This window comes from Condylura cristata, unplaced genomic scaffold (assembly GCF_000260355.1).
Source record: "Condylura cristata isolate star-nosed mole 26May11 unplaced genomic scaffold, ConCri1.0 scaffold00001, whole genome shotgun sequence".
Taxonomy (NCBI): Eukaryota; Metazoa; Chordata; class Mammalia; order Eulipotyphla; family Talpidae; genus Condylura; species Condylura cristata.
Window position 1 is genome coordinate 26,194,643 of NW_004567102.1, and position 21,103 is coordinate 26,215,745.

Consider the following 21,103-nt stretch of genomic DNA (forward strand, 5'->3'; position numbering starts at 1 on the left):
ATGTTGATTTTTAATTAGGACTACCTGGAACTTACATAACGTTATAATGCACTGTTACTTCAAAAAAATTAAAAATCATGTTTTTTTACCCAGTGTAACTTTTGTTTGGCTATCCCATCAGAAATAGGTATTATGAAAATAATTTTGTTTAGTTTCCAAATTCAAAACTATATTTGAGTTAATGCTTTGACACCTCCTTTACCTTACTGGAGATTTTTTTTTAAAGATTTATTTATTTATTCATACAGAACTGGGGTACAGGCCAGAGATGTGAAGGGTGAGAGGATTCACCAGGGACAGAGTGGGGAGCAGAACAGGCAGATGATGAAGTACACTGCTGAGGGGAGCAGCAGGCTGGTCAGGAGAGGTCTGCCTCGCCATGTGGATCTCCTCAGGGGCAGGCAGTGATGGAACTCATGGGGGAAGTGGCTTAAGCTTCATAGTGCAGTGCTTTAACCCATTGCACCACCAGCGAGGGCCACCTAACCAGTGATTCTTAACTGCCTAGAAAGTCTGTCTTCCTTTCCTGGACTGGTGACTCTTCAAATTAACCTAACTTTAATACCTCATCTAGAACATTCTATTTATATTCTCCATCACATTTGTTATACACATACACACACGTAATGTAAAGATATGTGTGGTAAATATATAGGTTGTTTATTTTATCAAAAGCAACAAAGTATTTTACATGGTGCCATGACTTTATAAGCAGAAAAATCTCGACCTATTAGAGGTAGAAAGTCACATGACTTAAAACATTTAAGAAGTATTTTGATAACATGATGAGAAAGTTGCCAAGATGGATGTCTTGAAAATAGCCAAGTTAATATCCTCATTATGAGGTGCTTTGTATGGTGGGTCTTTTGCCCATAAAATCTGAAGCTTCTGTGGGATGAGTCCGAACTGGGCAGGTCCTTTGTTCCTTAACAGTTTTTGCACTTCTTTTCTATTGGAAAATGAAATGTCTATGATCTCTGAATTTTGATGTTCCCTTAAAAAGACACATTATAAGAATACTGCAGCTTCAGGAGATAAAGGCAGATGCTGTTAGTTTATGAAAGCACAGACAAGGCTGGTAGCTGTTGTGAATTTTAATGAATTCTGTGGTACTCTGATCCAGATGTGGCATTAATTCCTCAGACTCAGAAACTTATAGGCATTTCGTTAAATAGTCATAGAATTTTTTTTTAGCTTATTGGGCTTAGTTTCACCTAACTTTTTATGAAAATTCAGAATTAGCATTAATTTCCGAATTCCTCTTAAGTATTTTTTTATTTAAACTTAAAATATCTATTTATATGTGAAAGTTTATTGTAGGAATTAAAAAAAATAAATGAGAAGGGAAAAGGATAGACTTTTTTCCTAGCAGTAGGACATTTCCTTCCTGTGAAACTATCCAGGTTTATGGTACACATTTGTACTGTTAGGAAAAATATCTTAGAGAAAATATCTCTTAACAAAGAATCTCCCATATATTTGTGTAAATTTCAGAAAATTCTATGAATTGTAGCAAAAAATGAACATAGATTAGAACTTTTTATTCATAGAAATATAACTGTTCATAGAAAAATAACTTCATAGACTGTTACAGGAATGATACTTAAGTTATCAGTGAAAAACTACCTCCTTTATATGGAGTCTTTTTTCATTGTCTTATCTGAGGCAGTATGTTGATACAAAATAGCACTAAAATAAGCAGAAACTTGAGAAGGACAGAGGTAATAGAAGGACAGGAAAAGAAAAAGAAATTTGCTCACTCTGCAGTTGATTTTATTTCTTAATGGTTTCTTATTCCCTTCTAATGCCTTCCACTCACACCCCAAGTAGAGCAGTTGGCAGAGAACACAACAGATGGATGACAAGCTCAACACATGCAGTGGATCTGGCACCCAGGCTCTTGACTTTTATTTGCTAAACAGTTAGCCAGATTTCAAGAACCTAGTCTGCTAATGTTCTTATTTGGTTTAACGCACTCAGAATCTACCACATAAATATTAAAATATTGTCATACAAAAGATCACACAATCTCTGTTTCTCTTCAAAGTTAAGTGACTATTTTATTGACATAGATTGTTGAGATATTCAACAATGAATTTAAAGATGCACTTAGTTTCTTTATAAAGACATTTACAAAATATCTTTACAGAAGACTTCAGATATTAGGGTTTACTTCACTAGTTATGGCTACCCCTAATTTGTCTGGCTAAAAGCTCTTTTTCAGTTTTCAGATAGTTGGTTTTTCTCTCTGTAAATGAGCTTTTAGCCAGCCAAGTCAGGGGTTGCTATAACCAGTGTAAAGTACTGGGTGGACCTTTTGATAGGAATAGAAGATTTGAGAAGATGATCACAGCCAATAGGTATCTTTCTTTGTACCACCATCACTACATTTTTCACAGATTAATTAATTCAAAGCTCAAGACAAATTGTTTCATTTTCATGAAGTCTTCTTGACCACCATTCATTCTGCTCACACACTTCTTAAGTTACATCACCAATATAGTTTGGGCTATACCCCCAATGTGAGCTCCTGGAGAACAAGCACATGGTGTCTTTCTGATTTTCTATAACTGTGGCACTTGGCCCAGCATATGGCATGTGATTGATTCTGGACGAATGTTTGTTGATCTGTTCATAACTCAAGTGGTCTTAGTCCATAAATAATAAAGAACGAAGACTATTAAAAAACAAAAAACAAAAAAATCCTGTGCTGAGGAGTAATCAATAAAAGCCCCAAGGGCAGTAATATTTAAGTGTGAATCTCATGTACTTTTTGTAAATGCATAGTTTGGGAGTAGAATCTCTTATATCCTGAGCTAAGTTTACAGGTGTTCCTTCCTAGAAAGAAATATAATATAGAGAATTGTATGCAGCTTCAGAATTTGCTCTTCATTTTCTGTTAGAGAAACTATGCTCTCCTTTCTCTCTCACTTAAATCTAGTTATCTCACTGTCTCTTTCTGCAAAGTAGGTTTGAAATCTCCTGATTTACTTACAGCATTGCGAGGGCATGTTCTTTCTCCATATATTCATAACCACTTACCTCAGGGCTAAAGATAAGTAACCAATGACTGTAGAACATTTAAGTGCCAGTAGAAGTAATTGATATGGAGTAGAACTATAAATTACTCATCACGAGGAATACTTTGGACAGGAAATAGTTTGCAGTTAGTGGTATCTAACTGTCCTCAATTAGGAGCTTACTGATGACACTGTCCTCTTCAGGTCGTAAGTCATCTTTCACTTGATAGAATACTTGACTCATATAATAATTACTATACTTCAGATTTCAATAAATGATTCACATTAGCTGTCTTCTGTTTCCCCAGCACGTTCATGATGTTTCAAGTTTGCTTATAAAGGCTGTCTTCTAGCTAGTTTCACAATGAAGTGAAAAGCCCAAACACTTGTTCTTGACAGATCCACTTTAAAAAATCATTACAATTATATTAGAAAGAAGATTGGTGGGTATAGCATTGGGAAAGGCTAAATGTCCTAACTTTGCTAGATATATGGAAAGAAATAATGAACTTTTAAAAATCATTTCAAAATGACTTGTTTTTATTTGAATTACAGTATAATTTGATAAACTTGAAAAGGGCTGATAATATGTATTTCTTTTGAGAAAAAAAACTTAATTGAGGTTAACTACAAGCACAATGTATACATAAGTAATTTAGTTTACAAAATTATATTAATAGAAATCCTGAATACTATTCAGAATAAGGGTGTGTTTGTATGTGTGAGAGACAATTCTACCATCTTTTTTTGTGGAAAAGACTAATTCTGAACTGAATTCTGTGTGCAATATTTTAAAGTACATTGCTTGACTACTGTGTACCCATAATATCATAAATGATTATTCAAGCAATGATTGGTTTACTGAATAGAAAGCCTTCTTGATCGTGACACAAAAGGATGCATTTATATGAATATTAAGATCTTTTTCCTCTTTGAATTAAAACCTATGAACAGCTATTTGAATAAGATTAACTTGTTCAGTAATCATATATGGAATTTTTCTTGCTTTGCTCTCTGCATACAAATTAAGTAGCAAATCTGCCTGGTTTGAAGAAAATGTCAGTAGAGTCAGTACTTATACATGTTCTTTGGTAGAGGTAGTAGCTATAAATGTATGAAATTCTGCTTGCCCCTATAATTACGACTTTCAATATTTTTTCCTAAATATGAGCGCATGCATATATTTGTGTGCACATATACATATACATATGTGCACATACATACATACACATATATTCAGGATGTTGCTTTTGATATAATAGGTGTTAAGTTCAGTTGCTAATAACTACCCATATTTACATACATTACTGTGTAGTGTAAATGTATATGGGCCACACATTACCTTTTGTAGGTTTGCTTTCTCTTCCTTGAAATGACCCACAAGACTCATAGTAGAGTATAATTCATTTTATAATTAAAAATACTTAAAATTGTCTTATCTTGAGTATTAATGTGATAATATACCACCATGTGCTAGTTTCATTAAGGAGCTAGTAAATAAAAAGAATTTTTAAAGTTTCAATTTTTAAACACAATGCAGTATGTATTTTAACATGTCTGTTTCTTGGAACAAAATCCTAGAAAATAGAAGGGAAGATAATATTCTTTCACTGAATGAAAAGGACTCCAATTGCATAAGAAAACTGAAAAATATAGGAGGCATATATTTTATTTTCTGAATTATCTAGTTGATCACCAACAATTTAAGAGATACATAAAAATTCAATTTCCAAAGACAACCCAAATAAATAAGGACTACAATCCAAAATGTAGAGATTAAGTTAGTGATATACAAAGTCAAACTCAGATTTGTGTTTATTTGCCTGTAGAGTTGATTTTTTATGCTAGAATTTTGGCTTTCCATTTATTCCAGTTATTTCATTCAACTTGGATAAATATGTCTCTTAATGAATAGGCAGTAATTTGATTTTTTTGTTTGTTTTAAAGATTTATTTATGCATACAGAACTGGGGTACAGGCCAGAGGTGCAGGGACAGTGAGAGGATTCACCAGAGATAGAGTAGGGAACAGAATAGGCTGACTGAAGAAGTACACTCCTGAGGAGAGCAGTGGTCGGGTCAGGAGAGGTCTGCTGGGCCATGTGGGTCACCTCCAGGCCAGGTGGGGATCGAACTCATGCTGAAGTGGCTTTAGCTTCTTAGTGTTGTGCTTTAACCCACTGTGCCACCAGGGAGGTCCCTGAATAGGAAGTAATTTGTAAAAAAAAATTGATATATTTCCAAATATATGCCAAATTTATGAAGAAGATGATGTTTTGTAATACATGACTAACTGAAATGATAGGTGTGAGTAAATATTTCAATAAATTAAACATTTCAATATGGAAATAGTATAGATAGTATTTCACGCTTTTTAATTAAAGGCCAGATGCCTAAATTTTAAAAGAAAGAATCAGCAACTTTATATATGATGGACTTAGGTTAGGTAATTAGAAATTTTTGTTTGGTGTTTAATATACCTTTCTTTGGTCATATTGGGACTAGGTTAGTGAACTATAACCACTATAACCTGAAGAAGTGGAATTCCTATTAAGTATTCTTTAGAGAACAGGTGCTTCCTGCATAGCAAGAAAAGAGATTTATCCTAATGTCAAAGGAATCAGAACTAATAATTTATTTTTTATGCCTAACTGCTTACTACCAGGAAATGTGAAGTGATAAAAAGGGAGTAAAATGAAATCCTCAATCAATCTTTCAGAAAGCTACCAGCTGACTCTAAAATGTACCTTAAGTTTTTTCCTAAAAGCTTAAAAATGTTACTTTGAATTCTGGAGAGGGCACTGTAAATTATTCTCTGCAATTGAAGACATACTATGTATTACAGTAATAGCAGAGACAAGAATGTTTGAGCATTTGAGTTAGATTTTTATCCTGCTTGATAATACATATACTTATTCTTTTGCCAGGTTTTCCCCCTGAATTTGTAACAGGAAGGGAACATAGGCCCTTGAAAAAAAATCTATAATAAAATACATATCCTTCAGAAACAAATTTTGGAAGTTATATCCTATAACCAATGGAAAACTGTCAAGGAAGGAAGGAAGAGCAGCAAAATTTTAGAAACAAAACAACTAACGAAGTCCATCCAGTTCCTTTAGGCAACCATTGTTTAGTAAATGTCACTGTGACCCCAAATGCATGAGCACCAGATCTTTCGAATGCAAGTCAGTGTGGATATAAAGAAGAGCTTATTCTGTTGATACAAATTAGGTTTTAAATAAAGTCTTGGCAGAGTCATCATCCGTTAACCTGTTAAACAAAATTTTGCTTTTTAAGATTTTCTTCTTTAGTTCTTATGCTAATTAATAGAGCTCTTTCTTTGGCATTAAAGGAGAAACAAATATACTGATTTACCTGTCAGGTCTAAGAAATTGGCATGATTCTAAATGATTTTAAATTTCTAAATACGACATCTTTGGTTACTTTGAAAAAACAGTGAGAAGAAAATGTTGATTCCTCTCTACCTATATTGCCATCTGTAAGCTCCACACATAACCAGGATAGCTCAAACATCTGCTAAAAGTTGCTGTGTCATGTGAAGCATACTCATTTTCTGTGAAAGTAATGTGCTGTCCATTAGGTAATCTTGAGGTTTGGAATTAAAATTGCCAGTTCACACTGGAAACATAGCATTCAGGAAAACATAACATTTAATTGCAACAAGTATAAAACCATTATCCCTCAAAGAGAAACATCTCAATATCACTTTTTTTAGTCTGTCAGGACCCAATTAACAGTGTAGTATATTTGAATGGAGCCCCAACTTCACATTTGCTAGAGATGGGATTTTCAGTACCAGTGTTTGGAACACATAGTTCATAGGAGTGGACAGTGAGCAAAGACAAAGATACTGCCACTACTTTTCTTTCCAAAAAGTATTTCTGGCAGTGTATACTGTATCAGTGTACTTTACAGGATTACACACCATATCTTGTTATAGTGTATAATGTGTAATATGATATAAAACATTATATTGGACCAACAGATGAAAATAATTCTGTTCCTTTTGGACAAGTGGAAATACTTTTGTGATGAGTAACAGAAGCTCAATTTCCATAGACTGTCCCATGGTCTGAGCTACTTAATATGCCTTTACTAACCAGGGAACCTAGAACACAGGCAACCAGAATGGAAGGAATAAAGGAAAGTTTGAGAACAGAGTAAGGAGAGAGCAGAGCAGATTAAGGTGAAGGGAAAGTAGGTATGTTGGTGGTGGATAAGTTGCACAGACTTATCCACCATCTCTGATGGGGGAGATCCTATACTTCTAAAATGTTGACAACGATGTAAACTGGTGATACTATAATAAAATTTTTATTTAAAAAAATAGCAAGTTTCTAGTATACTTGTGTGATACCTGAGGCCTATAACTAAATTTTTAAAATAGGAATATATTCATTATCTTAATGTCTAGTATAGTTTGTAATAATGATACTATGCTGTGAAATGCCACTATAATCATAATCTTTAAATAATATGTGCATAACCTTCTAGCTCTGGAGCAATGACACTTTGTATCTGGAAAGACTATACTATTGCTGTTTTATTTATTTTGAAAAAAATATTTTTTCATGAATTCAAATTTATTCTAAGAAATGATAATTTAAAGCCATTTAAACAAATTGCTGTTGCCTTATAAATATGCTAATTTATACCTTATGAATTGCTGTTGTCTTATAAATTAATTATAAACATTTGCTTTGAACTGTCTAAACCTAGGCCCCAAAGTCAATTCCTCTAACAGGGGCAAAACTGACAATATACTCCCAGAAGTGTCTCTTTCTAGCTAGAATGCTGTTTACAAACTGTATTTGTCAAAAATGACCCATGAATTCCAGTAACGGAAACTTACAGGCATCTGCTGAAACATTTTTACCCAAAAGAGTAGCCAGATAAATGTATAGAACTAAAAATTCTACCAAGTAATAATTTGATATAAGATAGCATTTTGTTATGTTTTTAAAATTGATACAAAAGCAGTCAATAGATATGAGCAAAGGAGTAAATATATGTATGTATACTTTTTGATAGATAAATAGATACAGCACACTGTATTTTATATTGATGTTTGAATACTTTATTACACTTAGCAACATAGTTTCTCGTTAGTGTTTAAAGTTGGTCTTTTGTTTAAAAACCAGACTTGTCAAAGAGGTGACTCTACACACTGTATGTATGTCTGTATATTTCAATTTTTATATGAGAGGTCACTTATAAACCAGAATTAAATATTTTCCATGAGATAGTGTAGGGTTATCATTTGGTTCTTCAAACTAAAGATGTGTGGGTTCAATTTCCAGTCTGCCTCTTCCTGATTGTCTGATCATCTGCAATAAGATGGTCATATTACTAGCACTCACCACAACTATAGAGTTGTGGTGAGAACAGTCCCATAGGAAGCTTATGTCAGATTTTAATATTGTGCCCAGCAGTTTGAAAAAGAAAAAAAATGAAATAAGGGCTACTAAATAGGCTCTGGGAAAAACATAGCCTGTGAAGTTAAAGAGACCTCACTTTGAATTTCAGATATTGCCAATAGTTGGGTGACCATGAACATATTAGTGGACTTTCAGAGACTTTCTTTTCTTTTTTTCTTTTTTTATAAATGGAAGTACTAATCCTTAAGTTGTAAGATGAAGGACATATAGAAAACCCTACACATATGTACATTCTATAGTGGGCTACTTTTCTCACAAAATTAGAACTAAACATTTCTAAATTCATTTTTTTAAAGATTTATTTATTCATTCATACAGAACTGGGGTACAGGCTAGAGATGCGGAGGGTGAGAAGATTCACCAGAGACAGAGTGGGGTGCAGAGCAGGCAGATTGATGAAGTACACTGCTGAGGGGAGCAGCGGGCTGGTCAGGAGAGGTCTGCCACGCCATGTGGTCACCTCCAGGGCAGGCGGGGATCGAACTCATGCGGAAGTGACTTAAGCTTCTTAGTGCAGTGCTTTAACCTGCTTCGCCACCAGGGAGGGCCTCTAAATTCATTTTTTAAGGCTAGTAAAACTTACCCTGTATACTTCTTTTAGGGTGAAAGTGGTTTACATGGAGCTCCTGGTTTACCTGGTCAAAAGGTAAGGAATTTTTAATATTTCATGTAAGCCAAGAATTTCAACATCTTGAAAACGGAACTTTCATATAATACAGGAAAATTTCAGAAAATGTATTTGATGAAATAGAGCTCCCCGAAAGACATTTTTAGCAAGGCATTAACAAATTTTTCCGTAGACCCGTGGAAGCAGTCCTATCTTAAAAGGAACCACTCTGAGAGCTTTATCAGAGATTTATCAGCCCTCTTCTCCAGACAAGTCAACAATGGTGCTTTCTGGTGGCATAGGAATCTATATACCTAGAAAGATTTTCAATGGTATAAAACAGCTTTTATTATCTTTGACTCAATTTTATTATTTATCTGATTTTGTGGGTATCCTAGATTTTTCTAAATATAATAATTACAATGACATAAAAAGACATTACAATTAATCTTTTAAAACATTCTCAAAATAAATGAGCATTTTTGCATTAACTAGGCTGATTCTTTATTTCTGTACCTGGTATTTTCCCTTTACCAAGGTAATTTTACCAAGCTGAACTTCATTTGTAATGTTTTACTCTCCAAGGGCTGCTTTATATTGTATGTGACCAGTATTATTGGAAACACTGATTCTGGTCCATTCCAGCTTCCTGGAGCTATGGGGAGCTACTTCAGGTGGGGCCAGCTGTCATAATACCATCAGCTAATCCCACCGCAAGGGACAGCATTATTGCTGCAATATTAGATGCCCACCAAAGCCAAGCATATCATTTCTATGTTCTGGAGATGTTTCACAGGTCATAGCAACAAGATGTCTGAAGTTATTATTGCATCTAGATTTTTCTCTAGCTAAACATTGCCATTAGAATAGATAATGCACTTATTTATAGTTACAGATTTTGAAAAATCTTCCTTACTTGGTTTGATAAAATTAGATTAAACTGGCAGTGATGAAATGGCAAATTGGTGAATTTCTTCATAGCAGTTCTAGACAAAACCCATTGATACAGCATGTGCTGCATCTGGGAGTCGAGTTGCAAACCAAGGGATGTGCAGATTTATCTGCTGGGAAATAGTTTTGGACTTTCCAGCAGCTGTTTGTGGTGGCTGCATCATGCTGACATTGTGGCTGGTATCCTGGGAGTATTTAGCAGCTTCGATGTCAGCTTGAATTAACAGATCAAGTTTAAATCTATGATGTATGTTAGAGAAAGTAGTAGAGAAAAGATAGACCAGGCATTCAATGGCAAATATATCCAGATATGACCCATTTCCTTTCCTTATACTTTTTTTGAGGGTAGATTAAGCAGAAATAATTATGTAACAACCTATGTGTGTATATACATATATACATATATTTATATATTATATATATATATATATATATGATAGAGACTGCACATGTCATAAAAAACTGGCATTGCTTCTGACTTAGGATTTTTAACTATATTAAATATACAGGAAAAAAATACAAAAAATACAAATAAGAAATTCTTCATCCCTTTTCCGTGCACTAAAGAAATGCATACTAAGTGCTTCTTAGTGGGACTCACCCCAACGCATACTTGCTGACTATCTTGCCATGAAAACCTAAAATATAGAAGACATACACTGAACATTTGTCGGTTATATGCATGAAACATCAGTACTACGACATCAGTGTAGAATTATGTGGGACAATAAATTTGTCAGATTGGAGAGGGTTTAGTTGAAATAGGGGACTTATGCCTTTTTAGAATAAATACAGTAGCTGAAAGCCAGCAAAAATATAACCAGCAGCCCTCTTTCTGCCCCTAAATGGCAGGAGACCTCGGTGGTGAGAAGCATGGTATTGGTGTCAAAGCCAGAGCTAGAAGTCTATGGTTCAAACCCCAAGTTCATTCATACAAAACCCTGTCTGGAATGACATTCAATAAAAGTCATATTGAAAAGTTGGTTTCTCATGGATCTAATGAAAGTAGTAGTACTACTAATAATGGATAACAGTCTGTACCATATTTATACATTTGATTCTCAAAACTCCTCTGAGAAAAGTACCATATATGGGGAATTTATGTTTATAGAAATTGAACTGTGTTAGTGTTTAATGAAATTATATCTTACGTCAGAAAAACTGTTTCTTCAATTTGTAGGAATATTTAACTTTTGTTTAACATATTAAGAATTTTTTTTACTTACTGATTTTTTCATTGTTAGAAACATCACTATTATTGTATAACTACATGTGTTAAAAGAAGTATTTCCCTGTTATTATACCCATTGTTTTTTTCTTCGACAGGGAGAGCAAGGTTTTGAAGGCAGCAAAGGTGAAATTGGTGAAAAGGTAAAATACATTCTTGAAAATATTTCAAAGTAATATACCTAACTTGTTTTGTGCTTTTCTTATGTTGCTTAATTATTTTTAAAAAATAATTTTAAATGTTTGCTTGGATTAGGGAGATTTAATGTTGATGGTTGTCAAAATTTATAAACTTATTCGAATGGTAGATATATTTAAGTATTTCTAGTTAAATATATCTCATTTATATATTAATGACTGAAACTCACTTAGCATTTGTTTTTGTGTTAAAACATCATTGTTTCACTGTGTTCTGGTCTTTAAATAAGTTATTAATTTATATGTATTCTAGGGTCAGGGCCCAACAGAAAAAATACTTTCTTGGAAGAGTCTAAATACAGGATCTGTTTAAAAGTTGTGCATGAAGTGTAGTATCACTTTAAACAAAAATAGCACCTTTCCTTTGTTTTATAAAATGTCATGGTTTTGGACAGCCAGAAGGGAGACTAGAAAGGGGAAGAGGTAATCTCAAATTAGTGTATATTATCTACAGTTATGGGCTTTTTTTGGTCAGTAATTATTTGCTTCTTCAAAAATGTTTATAGAAAAAATGAGGAGGAATGAACATTATAACAATGAGACAAACTACACATGTTGTAAGCTGCTTGATAATTTCCCTCAAAGAACTGCGGGATAAAAAAGAATAGCTATACAACTGAGCTAATTCCACTAGCTGATAACTCTTTTAGAAGTAGAGTTCTCTTTTTAAGAATCCTTTGAATGCTTTGCTTTAATATGACATCACTGCTTGACTAAGACTTTAAATAAATTCTTTATTTACACATATTTCTGTTTTAGTTAATGATATTTTTACCTGTAGAAATAGGTGAGAGTAAGAACAAAAAACAAATTGTCTATAAAGTCAATATCTCACAAAATTTTAGCGTTCACATTGATGTTTTATATACATTAGTATATAAAGACCAATATAAACATATTGGTATTTCTCAGTAAGATTATTAAAAACTCTGAGGTATAGAAAATTTTTTTTTTGGTTTCAAAGATTTCCCTTCTAATTCCTCATTTCTATTTACTATTAACTTTAAATAGGCAATTTCACTGTAAAGTGAAAATATTTATGAAGAATGGTTGAAATTATCAGGAAGAAATAAAGCAATAAAGTTTGCCATATTTGAGATATTTAAGTTTTTTCTGTGCTTCATGCTTCATTCTGATCTTTAACTCTTAAAGTTTTTCATAAACTAAATAGTTGAAATTGTCTTTTTTATTTCTAGACTAGAAACTTTTTGTTTCTAGATTAAACAAGAAAGGTTTATAAAGTACTCAATTTTGTGTGACACCAGAATGAGGTTCTTGGACTGTTTACAACATAATTTGTTTTCTGGAAAAAAAAAAAGACTATTGAATGGAAAGCTGAATAATTACAGAAATTGCTGCCCCTTTTAATTACTGTGTTCTGTACTTTACTATGTTTAAAGTTTGATTGATTTTAATGACATAATTTACTAGTTACAAAGTGAAATAATGTAGGAAGCTGCTGTTCAGAGATGTCCTATCTCTCAAACACACATGACTGACCCAATGAGAAGAATTATATCATCTGTCAAAGAGAAAATACAATGGATGATTTTCAGTATATAAAATCATCAGCTATAATCCAGTATATATCAAGTAGAGAAATCTATTTTTTATTATGGTAAGAAAACCTAACTTTTAGGCAGCTTAACTCTTAAACTCCACTGTTTCCTCAATTTTTCACACTGCCCTTAGTCCAAAGTAGAACCCATGAAACTTGAACAAGTATCTAGGACCTCACTTGAAATATATTCCTGAGTCTAAAGCAACTTAAAACAAGTAGAGTTTTTACTTACTGCTGGAGCAAACAGTTCAATCCAATCAATCCTGAAGTGAAACCTGAAGGGATGTTTTTTTCTTTACAAAATCCGTTACTTATGCTGATAGAAATCTCCCAGAAAACAGCTAGTTTCAGGCTTACGCTGCTCTAATTTATCATTTAGACTTGTAGAATGATCTCAAAGTCAGGTCAACATTATTCAAAGAAGATCCTTTGACTTACAGACTAGCTCGAGGCAGGTGGGGAGTCTGTAGTCTAAGAAATAGATCTGCAACTGATTCTGAAACAGATTCTGACCTGTTTCTGAAGGGGGAGGTCCTCAAAATCCCTTCTTTGTGGCATGTCGTTAGGTTCCTTCTTGCCACTTTTTGATGATATAAGCTGCAAAGTCACATTGCAAGGATGAAAAATGGGAATACGTTTACAATAAATTGAACATAAATGATATAATATAAAAGTTTTAATATAACATTTCAACTGTGCTTCAGAACAAAAGATTGTACAGATTTAGCAACTGTCTTTATTCTTTTCTTTCTCCCATGACTTGCAGTATAATTCCTAAAGTTATGCTTACATAGTAGAACTTGGAGACTGTATCAAAAGGTATTTTCATACTTAAAATCATAGAGATGCTTTATGAGTGATAGAAAAATATTAGAAATGAAATTTTTAATTAGAATGGGAATGAAGAAATGCAATGTATCCAGTAATTAAATCAAGAAATTACTTACAGCGTTTACTTAGTCTCATGCATTTATTACTTTTAGCTGAAGTAAATCAGACTAAAACTGGAAAAAGCAGATCAGAGTTGAAATGTATTCTTAAGATTTCACTTTTAATTGCCAAATTTTCTTGGCACTTATGCCAAGTATTCATAACTAATACAAGATTGTTAAATACTGTTATTATAAATATCACACTTTCCCATCAGCACTCCAAGACAACTGTCAGCATGTACCACACTTCCTGTGCAGTCTCTCTGAGTTCCTCTTGTCAAATCCTACCAAACATCTGCATGTTACACAATTGTTTCCTTTATGTTGGTTAACATGTAAGTGTTCTACAACTTTTAGGAGGACTTGCATGTTTGATTTGACAGCTGACTTGAAAAATGAAGAGAACAGATGGAGTAAAATAACTGATTTCAAAATCACAGCAATTTATCTGTGGCCAATGCCAATTGGTATGGAGTAATCATGCCAACATTCAATTAGCCATGGTAGCAGGCAATTTAGAAGTATAATAGTAACCCCACAGCCAAGCAAGAGGTTTAATATTAATCATTGCTGATAGTGCATCATTTTCTTGATTTGTTATATTGTTAATAACTAGATTATGTGAAATATGTTTACTCCTCTGTTTCTACATCTTTTAATTTTGCTTACAGAAAAATTAAAATGTCAAAAAGAGAATAACAATAAGAAATTGTATTTCATAAGGATTAAATTATCTATTAAAGTATTGTTTATAATGATTATGTAATATTACATAATTTATTGGATATATTTCCTTGTTGAATGTTCCTAGTTGTTTTTGTTACTATTACTTGTTTTAGTTAGTAATGTAATTCAGAATTATCATACTTAGACAAGCATCATTGAACATATCTTTTTTCCTCCACTAGAGTTTTGGAATTAGAATGATTGGGTTGATGAGTATGGACATTTTTTTTAAAAAAAAGATTTATTTATTTATGCACATAGAACTGGGGCATAAGCCAGAGGTGCAGGGACGGTGAAAGGCTTCACCAGAGACAGAGTAGGGAGCAGAACAGGCAGATAAATGAAGCACACTGCTGCGGAGAGCAGCGGGCAGGTCAGGAGAAGTCTGCCACACCAGGTGGATCACTTTGGGACAGGCAGTGATGGAACTCATGTTGAAGTGGCTTTAGCCTCTTAGTGCTGTGCTTTAACCCACTGTGCCACCAGGGAGGGCCCGAGTATGGACAGTTTTAAGATTCTTGATATCTATATTCAAATTACCTTATTGAAGATGTTTTTAATTGGTTTACACATTCATGAAGAATGGTTGCATCCTTATTAGGCATTATAACTTTTAAGTATTTCATCTTTAAAATATTTACCAATTTTTAATTAATACATTTATTTCTTCTGTTTCTTTAATTGTATCACATTGAACATTTACATATACAACAAATTATTTTTTAAAAGATTTCTTATGCATACAAGAATTGGGGTACAGGCTAGAGGTACAGGGGATAAGGGGATTCACCAGAGACAGAGTAGGCAGCAGAACTGGTGAATATACTGAAATACATTGCTAAAGGGTGAAGCAGGGGAGACTGGAGTGTCATGTGGATCAGCTCCTTGACCAGGGATTGAATTATCATACTTAGACAAGCATCATTGAACATATCTTTTTTCCTCCACTAGAGTTTTGGAATTAGAATGATTGGGTTGATGAGTATGGACATTTTTTTTTAAAAAAAAGATTTATTTATTTATGCACATAGAACTGGGGCATAAGCCAGAGGTGCAGGGACGGTGAAAGGTGGCTGCAGTGCAGTGGCTGTGGAGAGCTTCATAGTGCTACGACTAAACCCCTTGTACCACCAGGGAGGCCCATACAGCAGACTGTAATCCTGTTTAATATGTTGTAAATATTTTTGACATCCTAAGATTTGCTTTAATATTTACTGTGGATTGATCTAAAGAAATTTTAAATTTCTTGTTTGACAATTAGTCTTCTCTGATTTCCTTAATTACTTTAATTTTTGGATTCCTTTGCTTTCAAGTAGTTGGTTTAATGTTCACTAATATTTTCCTCTAGTTTTAAATTTTAACCTTTTTTTTTCACTTAAAACTTATTTTGGTGACTATTGTAAAGTGAATACCAAACTCATAATTTTCCCCAATACTGTATCTGATAATAACTCCCTTATACATATATCATGTTTCCTTATCATATACTAATTCTTATATACTAAGATTATTTTAGGGTTTATATGTTATCTGTTAATTACTATAATTGAGCTTACATTATTTTAGCTTTTATAATATATTTTAACCTCCTGCACTAGACATTCATTTTTATTCCTATTCTTTTTAAATGTTTTCTGTCATATTTTTACTCACTTAAAGTGCTATTTTCTAGATGTTTAACTTTGCATAGATGCCCACTCGAAAGTCAGTTTTCTTACCTTTCTCCAGGAAATAATAATGATTTGTATTTGGGGTGGGGGTTATTTAAAACTTAGATATAATTAAAGCATTTTCATTATGCCTGGCTGTAATATGCTGAATAAGTAATATGTTGAATTAGAGTAATATGCTGAATGTGTTTGCTTTTATTTTTGTTTCTTAAGAATTTAGTACCAATTTATCCAGTTCCAGAATATAAATGTCATTGATATTTTGTTTGGTTTTATATTAAATATACATATTGATTTGAATTGTGTGACTACCTTGAAAGAAATCTAGAACTAAAAAGCTAAAAAGAGCCTGCAGTGATCTGCATTCTCTTTTCCTCTCAGGCTGCTGGTGTTCTTTTTGTGAAACTGCTGTTTTCTTGCTTACCTTACAGCCTAACTCCATACATGCTCATTGGTTTACGCAATTTCAAATGTCTGCACCCAAATAGCAGTCTCAACTGTCAGTGTGCATCCATTTGTAAGTCCATTCTCGTAACAAACTGTGGTTCTTTGGCTACAGCTCTCATTTTGAGTACAGAAAACCTAATTGACCATCCTGGTCCATTATCTATCTGAAGTCCTTGCAGGCAACTCACCCAAGATATAGGAAAAAGATTTATTTATTTATTCGTACAGAACTGGGTACAGGTCAAAGATGCAGAGGGTGAGAGGATTCACCAGAGACAGAGTGGGGTACAGAACAGGCAGATCGACGAAGTACACTGCTGAGGGGAGCAGCGGGTGGGTCAGGAGAGGTCTGCCTTGCCATGTGGATCTCCTCCGGGGCAGGCAGGAATCAAACTCATGCGGAAGTGGTTTAAGCTTCTTTGTGTTGTGCTTTAACCCGCTGTGCCACCAGGGAGGGCCCGAGTATATAGTATTTTAAAGAAGGGAAATAGAGAAGAAAATAAAAGGCAGCTATAGTACTATGAGTACACCTGAAATATGGGGAAACTAAATTTTTGTATATTTGTTATGTCTGCTCAGTTTGTTCAATTTTTTATTGATTATACATGCTAATTTTTAAATTCCATTTTTTTTATTTGAAAGCAGTGGGTTATATGATAGGAAATACACAAAATGACTTTAGCTTCATTCTAACTGCTTTAATTACCTTCATGTATCATGTCTTGTGCAACTGGTGAAAGATGAAGGATGATAACAATAGGGTGACTACTTAGAAGTATTCTGCAGTAGTCAAACATGAGATAAGTGCTGTGGAGGAGATAAGTATGTAGATCTGAGATACAAATTTGGACTTAGCCTCAGTCAAAAAGAGAATATGCAGCACCAATTCTTACCACATTTCTACCCATTTAACATTGTAGGAGGTACAAATGTGAATGTGGGTTATACCATGGATTTGAGGTACACATAAGCATCTACTGAGATTTGAAATTGGAGTTCAGGAAAAAAGCTCTGTTGCAAATGGAAACAAAGTTAGCACATAGCAATGGGAGTGGGTGAGACTGAGAAGAGGGAAGTAGAAGGTTTGCAACCATGAATTAAGGATCTTAACTATACAGTTGTGTGGAGGAAGAACAATATAGAAAAGGCAGCCAGAAAAATAAAAGGACAATCAGTAGTGTGCTGCTAAGTAGGAGATAAGACTATTTAATATTTCATAAGTTGCTAAGAAGTTGAATAAGGAAATAATATTCGTTGCTGATGTTTATTGAATATTTACTCATGAGCATGTTTTGTCCATGAGCTTATATAAATTACCTCACTTAATCTTCTCAACTACCCATTGCTACATTGCTATTATTAATTCCAGACAGTAGATTAGGGAACTAATAAGGTGAATACAGGTGACTAAAAGGTGAATAATTAGGAAGTGGTAGCTGGATGCTAATTCACTGCCTCCTGATGAGCATGTACATTGTCTTTATAAGTCATTGGTGCCACTGACAAGAGTGATTTGAGTGAATAGTGAGTAAGGAAGACAAGTTGGAGTTCAAGAGTAAATTATAAGTGACAAAGAGAACAGGCAGAAAACTTTCTTGAGACCTGAATGTGAAGGGGCCATTAGTTGAAGGGAGTGTGAATTGAAGGAAACCTTAATACTAGAATCCAGCAATCATGAGATCCTTGGTAGGAAATATTACAGATCAAGATAGAACTCAAAAGAAAAGACTGAAGAGGTTTGTAAAGTCTTACACTTCCTAAGGAATGGAAGGCTTATGCTGGTAATCGTTTAAGAATTCCCATTGGAATCAAGAATCAGACACATATATCACTACTATTATTTAACAATATTTTGAAACTTCTGGCCAGTGTCAATTTTACTTTTAAATTATAGTTTAAATCTATTCCTTTCTCTCAGTATCTCCCTGCTGTATCTTTTATTAGTTATCTCCTGACTAATCGCTCTGCTTTCTCTCTTACTCTTCTCTCATCCATTCTCTAAATTACAGAGAGCTTGATGAATTAATATGACTCTTGTGCTTAGAACATTTAATTATTTCTCACTGTTAAAATCCAAAATTCCTAACATATCCCATAAAGTCCTGAATGGAGAGCCTTATATTTGCCTTTCTGAACTCTTCTCTCTATACTTTTTTTTTTTCTCCTGCTTCAGTCACACCAACTTCTTTCAGCTCTTTTAATTCAACAGCATCTCTTCTCAGAACTAACCATTGAAGATAATGAGAAATCAGTTTTTTATTAAACCTTTAGTACTGAACCTCACCTTTATAGCCCCTATCACATAATCTGTAATTATAAATTTACTAACATGAAAGTTTTTCCCCAGATCTTCCTCAGAGTCAACATTTCATGCAACTTTATTAATCTGTTTTTATCTTTACTTCTGACACTCAGCATAATGCCTAGCACATATAGTAATTCATTTAATTCATTACTGGAGTATAGTGTAGATAAGAGTAAGTTGTGTATCTTTTCATCTTCTGAATATTTGATGGTTGTTACTTTGATCAATTTAGTATTAGCCCTCTTTTTCAGATTACTTCTGCAAATTTGTAAGATAAAGCTAAAGGTCAAAATTAATTTTACATATATGAACACTGGAATTTTGTTTCAAAAAAGCAACATATAAAAAATTAATATGTTTAATAAATGTTAAATGTGCAGGGAAAAACAGCGAACATATTTTTATTTATAAAGACATGTAGGTCTTTATAAAACAAAATAATTAAGTTCTTATTACCAAATATTGGCATCTATTGATTCCTGTATAATTTTTGTTGCAATTACAGTGGAATTTTGAACTATTGACCACTGATTGGTTTTGTTCATGAAATACATTCAGTAACTATTTTATGTAATACAAGGGCTAGGAAATGTGGAAATCTAGGGGCACATAATGAGAGATAAATACAAAAGGCATGATTCTCACTTTTATAGTGATTAAGACAACTTGACTTTTGATAGCTTCTGTTTAATCAGTGCTGAGTAGTCTAAAAGGGTGACTTAAAATTTGTCTCAATTTTGTGTTTATTTTGACCTTTGTCCTGATTATCCCGTTTCTTCACTCTGGCTCCAGAATTGCCTCAGGTTTCTCTCTTATGAGTCAGGCGCCCATCCTCTCTCCCAGGCTCTGCCTGGGCCATAGACTCTTCTGCCTCTCTCCTGTGTGCTCCCCTCTCCCCAGTTTCTCTTGTACCCCCTCTGTTTTTTTCACCTGTCCTACTTTTATCCTATCCTTTTCAAGTTACTTTCATTCAGTTTTTATTTTAGATAGTTCTGAGAATGAAAGAGAACATGTGTGTGTTTACATACCTACACACATGTATATATTCATATACATGCATGTATATATGCACACACGTATATTCATGACCAGGTGACTCAAGTACTTTTTGTAATCAAAAACAAGGAAAATGCCTATAACGCAGTTTTCCCCTCATACATGAGCACTCCTGACACTGAATTCTCAGTCAAGAATAAAGTAAAGACAATCCTCACATTTGGTGTGAGAGCTTTTAGTGTGTAAACTTGATGCAGTTTTTAAGAATTTAAAAAGTGAATTGAATTAAGAAATCTAGCAGTTGCTTCTGTTTAACATAATCATCAAATATCATCATCTCACTGTTTTCACTAAATCTCAGTTAACAAATATACTTTATTAATCAAATCTTTTTTTGTTGGGACTGCATTCCAGATGGTATGGAGATAATTAATTCAATGCCACCAAATATTTGATGACAGGTGCATTATTTTTATTTAGAAACCACTGGCATGTGAACTTCTACATTCAATGTAAGAGCAGTTCACTATATACTAATTGAACAAGTGTGTCTTACCAGATTGAAATAGCAGAATTCCACTGTCCAGAAAACAGAGGTGTTAGTGCAGCTGCTGTTCTAAATGGATGTTGGGCAATGAATGAACATGTGACAAATTATTGTCTGAGCTTAGTAGATCAACTATGGCCTTTTAGTTTAATATCTTAAAGAAACTCTCCTTGGTTCTTATTTTTCCTGGTTAATCTTCACAATCTCCTTTAAGCCATACAATTAACTCTTCATCAGTGACCTGCTGTCATAGTGGTCAAGGATGAATGAAACAAGATATAGTGAACAATTTGTATTTGCTTTGTCTTGTCTACATATTTCTTTGTGTTTTTTTTATCATGTTTTGTTGATAATAATGCAATGGAGTTTATAAACAAAGATAAAATATTAGTGCCTTGGGGAACATTTTGTGGAGTGTTATTTTAAGAATTTGCCTTAGGCCAGCCCTGAGGAGTAGT

General features: G+C 33.6%; 1 protein-coding gene across 1 annotated transcript in view; it reads left to right on the forward strand.

Moving 5' to 3' along the window:
* Positions 1-21,103, forward strand: part of COL19A1 (collagen, type XIX, alpha 1) — a 288,872-nt gene that overhangs the window by 75,944 nt on the left and 191,825 nt on the right. Inside the window, exons 9-10 of the mRNA XM_004674041.1 lie at positions 9,080-9,124; positions 11,363-11,407. Coding sequence (XP_004674098.1) covers positions 9,080-9,124; positions 11,363-11,407 — 90 coding nt within the window. The remainder of the gene's footprint in view (positions 1-9,079; positions 9,125-11,362; positions 11,408-21,103) is intronic.